The 10,160-nt window shown below is 37.7% G+C and overlaps 1 protein-coding gene across 1 annotated transcript; it reads right to left on the bottom strand.

Moving 5' to 3' along the window:
* Window positions 1-527: 527 nt before the first annotated feature.
* LOC119409748 (G-protein coupled receptor 20-like) lies at window positions 528-9,102 on the bottom strand. Its single transcript, XM_037676647.1, has 7 exons — window positions 9,008-9,102; window positions 3,819-4,089; window positions 3,447-3,713; window positions 2,003-2,247; window positions 1,762-1,846; window positions 857-982; window positions 528-713 (listed from the first exon to the last, which is right to left on the bottom strand). The coding sequence occupies exons 1-7, from the start codon at window positions 9,100-9,102 to the stop codon at window positions 528-530; spliced, it is 1,275 nt and encodes a 424-aa protein (XP_037532575.1).
* Window positions 9,103-10,160: the final 1,058 nt, after the last annotated feature.

Genomic DNA, 10,160 nt, shown 5'->3' with positions numbered 1-10,160 from the left:
ATATATATATGGCCAAAATCAAAGTTTGAAAGCATGATGACATAAAGCAAACAAAATCTCTGCAAAAAGCATGAGATCATTTTGAATGAGGATGATACAGGTAAGGAATCAGCATTGTAATAAGCAATATTTTCATTTCAATGTTATCATTTTCATTGTGAATTTTGCAGATAATATTTCACTACCAGGATTTATTATCCAGGAGTTCAAACAATGAATAGGCACATGTCCGAGGTGATAAAAAGACTTGTCACTCTTTTTCGAGGAGCTTCGATGCAGACGCAGACAAACGTTTTCTTCTTGTTCAAGTAGTTGATACAGTTTATTGTTCTGTTGTGTTTTTGCTACATAACCAGCTGAGCTCATTTTGGTTAAATGGTTGGTGTTCAGTAGGAATCATCGATAGCTTAACTGGACCATCCTGAGCTGAAAGTGTTTTCCCAGTTTTATAATAAATCTTTCCAAATGCCATAATGTCACTGTGTCTCAGTAACTTTCAGTGCTAAGCACCATTTCCATGAACAGTGTTACAGTGAGCCATCCGTCCCATCATTGTCTTTTTGTTGTGCAGTGGGAATCTTGGTCATGGTGATTTTAACATTAGTGATGGCATCGGCTGCCCCTCTTGAGGCCTTGGAGCTGCGCTGCATACTGACATTGTCGCCGCTGGTCTGCTCCGGCTCGGCACGATGGAAAAAATGTCTCATGGTGGCCTGGAGGCAGCAACAAAACATTTAAGTGAGTAATAAATTGAATGAGTGGGTGATCAATGGACAAATTATAGCTTCGGGGAGGGATAGATGTGGGTGATAGAGAGGCCAAGATTCAGGTCGACTGAGCTAAAGGACAAACCTACCTTGAAATTATTTGTTACAAAACAGTAGACAACAGGATCCATACAGCTGTTCAAACTGCTTAGAGTGACGGTTAAATGGTATACAATCACATGATGGGGCATGTCTGGGTAGAAATACACCAAAACCTGTAACATGAAAAAGACCATCACAATCATTCTGTCATGGAGTGAGAACCCAAATGCATATGAGCAAAAGGCTCTGAAAACAAACTCTTACAACTCCAACAGGACAGGTTAAAGTGGGCACAGTGGGACAAAGCATGATTATAGGAAATTTGGTTAATTAAAATCTGCTCAGAACTCAGAAAACAGCTGCTTCTTCAACTCTTCAAACAACAAAAGCGTGCACTTATTTTGTACTACTGTATTTGTTCCACCTGTAATTTAAAAAGACATGCATTTTTTGTTTTGGCTTCTTACTATAATAAACCCTGAATTTATGTGGGTCCTCATTTCTACTTTAAATACTTAATAATAGCTTAAACACAGCTACTTTGCATGCCTGTAAAAGCTCGGAGTATGGGCTGAGGATGACTCTCAGCTACAACCACATCAAATGTTGGTTCAAAATCTATCAAACTGCCTGAGTTTTAGCTTTTTATGTGCTCAATGAAGATTAGCTGTTGACTCCAAAAGTTATAGATATACATACAGTGACTAGTTTCTGACAGTTTCATTAAAACTCATCCAGTCATTTATTTTGCGAATAGACAAACAAATACACGCATACACACACACGCAAAGACATGACTGTCTGTAATGGCAGCATGAAACAATGAATATTAAAAATTTACTTTTTTCATCATGCTTTTGAAATTCAGACATACTTATTATAGTGACACTGTCTATAAAAACTGTATTGTGAGACAAACAGACTGATGGGCAGACGTGAGTCCCTCACTCACCTGTCTGATGTGGAAAGGTGTGAAGCAGACGGTGAAGATGATCAGTACAGTGGTTAACAACTGGACAGCCCTCCTCCTCCTCTTCCTAAAGAAATTATTTTAAATCACCCATATGATATCATGACGTGCAGTGATTTGAATTCTGTAGAAGAGATTTAAAATAATCTTGGGCAGTACATGCGTCACTTGCATGCTTTCTAAAATGTCTGCTTCCATTTCATCTGTTGGCGCACGCTTCTACCTGCTCTGCTGCATGAGGCGCCGGTCGGTGAGGGCCCACATGATACGCAGTGTGAAGGCCACGATGATGACGAGGGGCAAAAAGAACTCCGTGATTGTGAGGAAGAGGAGCTTGGAAATGCAGCAGCCTGTGTGCTGGAAGGCAGTGGAAAGGAGTGAGTAGGTGACCACGATGGCAAAGAGCCAGACAAAAATGCACACACACTTGGCTACGCCAGAGTTCCTCCAACGACGAGAAGCTTCAACCTGCAAAAACAAAACGGCAATTAAGAAACTTTAGAATCCTTTTTTAAACCAAACGGTGTAAAAGTTTCAATAGTCACTCAGGAAAATCGTTAAAGCGATAGTTCAGATAGTTCAGATAGTTCAGATAGTTCAGATAGTTCAGCGTTAAAGCGATAGTTCAGATTTGAAGTGAGGTCTAAGAACAATCAGTATCTTACCTGTTGTAGATGGCTTTTTAAATGGCTTCAGTTAGCGGAAATAAAAGTTTAATTCGGACCAAATTCTGTAACTAAAGGCTAGTCTGAGCAGATCTAAGACAAAAGTGGGTTTCTGCCATGAATCTGTCAGAATTATTTTCCATTCCTCCTAAGAGACATTGATCAATAAGTTATCTACAACAGGTAATATTTTAAGTGTTCATAGCACGTCCACGGACCCCATCTCTATTATTCGTCTTCTATCACTTATCTGTAATCAGGTTGCAGAGGCAATGGGTCCAGGAGAGAAACACAGACATCCCTCTCCCTGTCAACACTTTCCAGCTCCTTCTGGGGGACCCTGAGGTGTTCCCAGGCCAGAAAAGATACACAATCCCTCTAGCGAGTTTTGAGTCTGCCCCGAGGGCTTTTCCCATTAGGGCATGTTCGAAACATCTCTAAAGGGAGGCGTCCAGAAGACATTCTAATCAAATGCCTGAACCACCTCATTTGACTCTTTTCGATGTGGAGGAGCAACGACTGTACTCTGAGCTCCTCCAGGATGACAGATCTCTTCACTCGCTCACTAAGGCTGAGCCCTGCCACCCTGCGAAGGAAGCTCATTTCAGCTGCTTGTATCTGGGATCTTGTTCTTTCAGTCATAATCCAAACATCATGGCTATAAGTGAGGATTGGAGAGCTTCGCCTTTTTATTCAACTCTTTCTTCACCACAACTGAATGAAGCAACACCCTTATTACTGGGATAAGGCCCTAGTCTATTGATCCATCTCCCACTCCATCCTACCATCACTCGAGAACAAGACACCCAGGTACTTGAACTCGTCCACTTGAGGCAAAGACTCTTCCCTGAACTGGAGAGGCATTTTGCCCGTTTCCGTTTAAGAACCGTGGCCTCGGACTTAGAGGAGCTGACTCCCATCCCCGACACTTCACATGCCACAGAACCTCACCGTTAAAAATCTAAACTACCACTTTAAACCTGAGCTATGGGCAGCACTCACCTGCACAATGGCGAGATACCGGTCCACACATATGCAGGTTAGAAACAAAATGCTGCAGTACATGTTGACAAAGTAACTGAAGATGTGCATGTAGGAGCACGTGACACAGGAACCTCTGCTGCAGTAGAGCAGGATACGGGTGGGCAGAGACAGGTTCACCAGCAGGTCCGTCACGGCCAGGTTAATGGTGTAGATTACTGACGTGCTCTTCTGTTTGGTGCGGAAGCAAAAAACATAAAGCGCAACTGTGTTGAGAAGCATGCCCACCTGGAAAACAAGAAGGAAAAATGCAAAATTAAAGAGAAGAAAATTAGACTAATACTGTAAATATGAGTTTTGAGGTACCAACATGTGTCAGTGAAAACCTCCTACCAGGAAAATGACAGAGTTGATGATAATCAGTGCGACCCAGAGACCGTAGAAGTCATTGTAGAGTCCTTCATCTAAATGTGCCAGTCTTTGCAGATATGCTTCCATACCACTGCTGTTAGCTGGACTGGCTGTCCCTGACAGACTGGGGCATGAAGTATTGATGTAAAGCCAGGATTCAGTGCTGCTGTAGTTGATCATAATGACTGTGTGATAATCCATATTGACAAAGACGATTGAGAGGATGTTGGGGAGACGGTGTTGAAGCAGGGGCCTGGAAAACACAAAAGATAAAAATACAAACAGCTACAGTGGTAAAAACAGATTGCATTTTATTTAATGATCTGTGCGTCATTTCCCATCTACTTTGAAAAAGAGAATCCAATGAGCTGCGACTCATTAACTACATTTTTCTTACACAACCCACTTGTTTTCAACTTACACACAAACGTATCAATCCTTCCTGTGTTTCTCAATAAAACATTAGAATAATAAAGCTGACTAGAGAAATTGCATTTCCTGCGAAAATGCAGTGTGAATGCTTATTGCTTAAGAACTTGCTTAAAAAAACAGCTGAAATTAGCTAACAAAATGCTGAAATGTAGTTGAAATGGAAGAACAAGCCTAAGTTAGCAGAAGAAAGCAGAAATACATTTGCTAAATTGGGTTTAAATAAGCAGAAATGAGCACAAAATTAGGAAATAAGCAACAAAACAAACAAACAAAAAAATATCTGAAAAGGCAGAAAGAAGCTTAATTTACCAGAAGGAAGTGGAAGGAGCTGAAATAAGCTCCAAAAATGTGGGATTAGATGAAAAGGCTAAATTTAGCACAAAACAGCTAAATAGTAGCTGGAATAGCAGAAACAGCTGAAACTAGCAGAAACAAGCTGAAATGAGCATAACAAACTGAAATTAGCAGAAATAAGTTGATTCATTTGAAAGTAGAAATTACCACGAAAAACTTGAATCAGTCTGAAGACAGCTGAAATAAGCTTAAAAGTAAAAAAAAAAAAAAAAAAACACTAAAAAGGTAGAACAAGCTTTAATTAGAAGAAGAAGAAAAAACATGCCTGTCCAATTAGGCTGAAAGAAGCAGAAGTGAACACAAGAAAGTGGAAATTATCTGAAAAAAAAAAAAGCTTAATTAAGCAAAAAAAACAGCTGAAAAGTATCCAAAAATGCATAAAGAAGCTTAAATTAACAGGCGCAAGCACATTTTTTGCTTAATTAGTCTGAAAAAAAGTTTAAATGAGTGAAAAATGTGGAATTAGCTAGAAAAATAAAATTAGCATAAAACAGCTAAATAGTAGCTGAAATAGCAGAAAACACTGAAATCTGCAGAAATCTGCTGAAATTAGCAGAAATAAGTTAGAAGCACAAAAGTGTTGTTGTTAGCAGAAATAATTGGAAAGGAGCACAAAATGGCTGAAAGAAAAACAGCTGAACATAGCTGAAAAAATTATGCACAAAGAAGCTGAAATAAGCTGAACCAGAACAAAAATTGAAAGGAGCAGTAAAAGGTTGTAAACACATCTAAAGATCTGAAGGATGTAAAATGAGCTCAGTTCATTTTCTATGAGAAAAAAAATGGCAGAAAAGGCAAAATATTTCAAAAAGCTAAAGTTGCACCAATACTAAAAGTCACAGCAGGTTTGTCCTAAACATTTTGATAACAGATTTGTTGAAACAGCACAAAAATTACCCGTACGGAAGAAAAATATATAACAATATTGTGAAAGCTTCATCAACATTCACACTATTACTGTTCTTATGCATTGACTATATAATTAATAAATCTGGTCCAATGTGTGCAATGAGGATCTTTAGGAGACAAACAGACTGTTAGTTTCTCTGCCTCGACATCCACTCATCCAGTTTGACCTCACACTGGTTGTTGATGTTGGCACAGCTGAACTGATAAACCCCCTTTAAACCAATATTTGAGCTATTTAACCCAGCTATTTATACTCCAATTGTTTTTATTTGTTTCTACAGCAATGCTCTCTCATGAACTGTGGGCATAGTTCAGCCCAGATGTTATTTTTAAAGAAAATTAATGATTATTTCAAACTAAATGTTGCTCAAACAAGAATTAAAACGCACAAAATGGTGACTCTGCATTATTTAAATAGCTCTGAACAGCCTTCACAGCGTGGCATGAATAAACCCTGATCTCCAAGCTGGATTTTGTGTGTTTATTTTTCCTTTGAGGAAGATGGTGAAGGATTCTCACGACTGGAATAAACCGAGAAGAATCTGTTTGTTTTGTGGCAGCAGGATATTTACAGTTTCAGGTTTTGCGGCTTTTTAATTTGATTTGTTTTGTCGTAGATTTGCAATCATCCAGCGAACGCAGTCAGAGATGAGGCCTCTCCTGTTTGTAAAGCCTGTTTTATTGGCTGGATAACAAGCGTGTTGTCACTTAACAGCATCAACGATGCTTTATAAACCAGAGGACAAGGTGCTGGATCAGAGCTCCATTACAGTATCTGTCAAAAAGAAGGAGATAAATGCTACAGAATTATAATGCTGATGGATTAAGTAACAAGAAAGGAATGACTTAAAACACGTTATATGACACGTCGGGCTTTAAAAAATATATATTTCAGAGTTTGGCAGTAATGTCTAATAGTGCAATAAAACTGTGTTTTTATGAAGTTAGACACTGAAGTTATCCCAATGATCAAAATAGTTCATCACTGTAAATATCAGACAGCAGAGGGCAGTCAGTGACTTTATATTATATATGACTGATGCAAGTGTTACAAAATAAATAGATCACATTTACTGAGATTCTTTCTTAAAGACATTCAATCTGTGGTCAAAATGCATCAGTTTGTATTTTAAATAAAAACACATCCAAGTCATGTTGCATCCTAATGAATGTCAAACTGTCCAGAAGCTGCAGCTCGTCGCAGGTTTGACACGTGTCGTCTAATCCCTCGCCCTTCGTGCTCTTTACTGGGATTTCTTATTTACTAGACTTTCAGCACTAAATAATTAAATAATCACACGAAGCATCCCACTGATGAACAATAGTTTACTCAGGGTAATTAGAAATTATATGCTCAGCTGAGACTGAGGCATGAATAATGTGACTGATCTGCAGAAGAAGAAGAAAACGAGTTCAACCACAGAACATTAGGAGCAATGAGGGAAATTAATGGGGTTTCTGCAGCGACAGCCTCTGATATTAGTCTGCGGACTGGAGCTTCAACTCATTATCATTAACAACGCTAACAAGTGTCGTCAGGACTGCTTTGGGGAAATTATGTTTAAAACTACTGGTCTCTTCAGTGAAAAATTTAAAAACAGGAATAATAATAAAAAAAAAGTAGTTTACAGAGAATGACTACAGTTAAGCTTTTGGGGGGAAATGTACAAAGTTCGAACAAATACATCTTCTGATTGAAATGACTGATGCTTGTAAGTACAGACACTGTATAGTTGTAGGAATAAAATAAAATAACTGGATAAAGAAATTATATCCCTTCTCCTTAGGAGTAAACCTCAATGATTTAGAAAAAAATTCCAAAACTTTCTGTTAATATTCATAGTTTGAACATTAACATCATATGTAGAAGAGACAAACTGTTAGAGAGCAGCATGCTTAAATCTTTTATTTAAAAATATTGGTATTTGTCTGAAGCTGTGGTCATCAAGTGATGGCCCTTGGACCATGTCCGTCTCACAAGCTCCTTCCTGCGAAGCACTCGTGCAGTTTTGCACAGTGATCAGTTTGCTTGCTCACAGCGTGTGATCAGACTCAACTCAGACACAGCAGTAAGAAAATGTACCGCTAAGCATGCTGGGATGCCTTGGCTCTTTTGCTCAATAAAATGTGAGAATCACTAGAAGACCCCAGTTTGAGTCCAGTGTTGTAAATGCATTCGATCTTCTTGTAGAACTGCGCTCGAATTTCTAAATCTTCTGGGATGTTGGTTTGCAGTTGGAGTAAGTACACAGTAAGTACACAGTAAGTACACGTTATGAGTACATTGTTGGAAATTTTTCTTTTTTGTGTGTGTCTACCACACCCTGTCTTTTAGAAAACACTGCTATCAGTGCCTTCCTTCATGGATTAATGTTGTCAAGCGTATTTTCTTTTAAATTATATTTAGCATTTATCATATCTTGTAAAACTTTATATTTTTTACAACATATGTATAAAAATTCACTGATAATTAATTTACTCAATAATTAACTCAATTATTAAAAATGAAAAAAACATTATAATAATATACAATAAGAATAAAATAAACAAAATACATATTAAAAACACAACATTGAAAATGTCATGATTCGGTGACAGAAACGTAAATGACTGGATTACCAGAAATGTAACTGATCAACGCCCTGGAGAAAATTTTGTTGATGACCTCTGACCCCAGACTGCTGGCCTGAAAGTTGTTTTCCTTCTCAGCTGTTTTAAATCTAAAATGAACAATTTCAGTAATATAGGCAGTAGACTAGGATGTGTAGAAATACTCAATATGAGTGCCTTTAACAGAGAATTTACATGTTTTAAAAAGACTGCAATAATTTTTTACCACAATTTTAATTAAAATTTGTTTTTAACCTGTAAAATCAAACTTTGTACGAGATCGTTTTGACCAGCTTGTTGTCACAGGCTGTGATTAAAGATGTTCAAACTGCTGATAGTTAAGATGTATGATATATTATTATATTTTTGTTACATAAATGCCTAACATCTCCACAAGTTTAGGGACTATACTAAATCGCCACACTTGTAAAACTGAAACAATTAGTGTTTAATGAAAATAAAATTAATTCAAACAACATACAAGAATTCCACTGCGCTTATACTAATATATCTGTGCCAAATGGCAATAAATTCTATTCAGTACAGACTTTAAAAAATGTACATTCAAATTAATTCAAGGATACAAGGATTTTTTTATTGAGCTGTTTATGGTACGAAATTTGAACTCAGGTCTCAGATCAAGAAGCCTAACAATTAACAAATAACAAGAAAATAGAGGCTTAGCTTCTGAGCAATATGATCAACATAAAGAAGAAATAAAAAAACAAGTAGATTATTTTGAGTAAAACATTGGACTAATATTTGTTTTGGCACAATCAACCTCTTCAGTGTGATGCAGGAAACTCTTTATTAGCGACAGTCACTGCTGCTCAGGTACATTTAGTTTAATGTAAAAAAAAACCCACAAGTTCTTTTTAGATTTTGTCAGGAACCAACATGTGAGAAACCCAATTGTCTTGGACATGGTGTATGAAGGCATAGACTTGAAAAACAGGTCCATGGTCCAATTCCCTGTCCTCCAGGACTAATCTGTGGGAGGACACAGATCAGAAAAAGACCAACTCTAAAGAACTGAGTGTTCCCAGGAGCACAGTGGCCTCAATAATAACTTGGCAGAGCAGCTAAATTGAGTAGCTTGAAGAGAAGAGCCTGAGACGGAGATGAACAAGACCCCGATGGTCTCTCTGATTCAAAGGTTTTTGCAGGGAGGAGTGCCTGCCGAGGGGGGAGGACCATCCTGACTCAGTCAGTCAGGTTTTAATGATAGGAAACACTAAAAGATGTGGCTTCGTCAAACTGAATTCAACAGCTCTGATAGTGCAAAGATAAAGTGTCTGAAGCACGGTGGTGGCAGCATCATGCTCAGAGGGTGGCTTACAGCAGCAAGCAGACGGAGCAGGACTGACAGAATCCTCCATGCCACCAGCTTCATCGTTGCCGTTTGTAAATAAAACACAAACTCATCCAGTCAGTCCAAGTATGATAAAAGTACAAGCAAGCAAATCCTCAGGGGAATAAATGGTTAATTTCTTCTTGCTTCACACCTGTTGTGTTTTAAAGCACACACAATAACACCTTAACTGGAGTGTGCTGTGACTGCAGACTTCTCATTTTTCACAGAGCAGCTCAGATCTGCTCCTCAGACCCATGTCCAAAAATTTACCAAATCCTCTCCATACCACTAAACACAGTGGAAACTAATCTATGAAACAAATAGTTAATAAAATATAAAACTAGGGCAACACTACACAATAAGGCTCCACTTATGGATGGCTAATAAATAGTTTATAGATACTTTATTAATTCCTCTATAAACTCTTTATAAATGATTAATAACTGCTTATTATGCATTAATTAAAAGCGACAGAGACAGAACTGATTAGTTTGTTGCTAAATAGTGAGCCAAATCTGTTCACCTATATATGTCATGATATAGGTGCCACAGCCGCCCCGTATGTATGCATGTATGTATGTATATATATATATATATGTGTGTGTGTATATATATGTATATATATATATGTGTGTATATATATGTATATATATATATATATATAT

The sequence above is a fragment of the Nematolebias whitei genome, chromosome 5 (genome assembly GCF_014905685.2).
Source record: "Nematolebias whitei isolate Nwh7 chromosome 5, NemWhi1, whole genome shotgun sequence".
Taxonomy (NCBI): Eukaryota; Metazoa; Chordata; class Actinopteri; order Cyprinodontiformes; family Rivulidae; genus Nematolebias; species Nematolebias whitei.
Note: the sequence above shows the minus strand (reverse complement) of the source record. Positions and strands in the feature narration are given on the sequence as shown.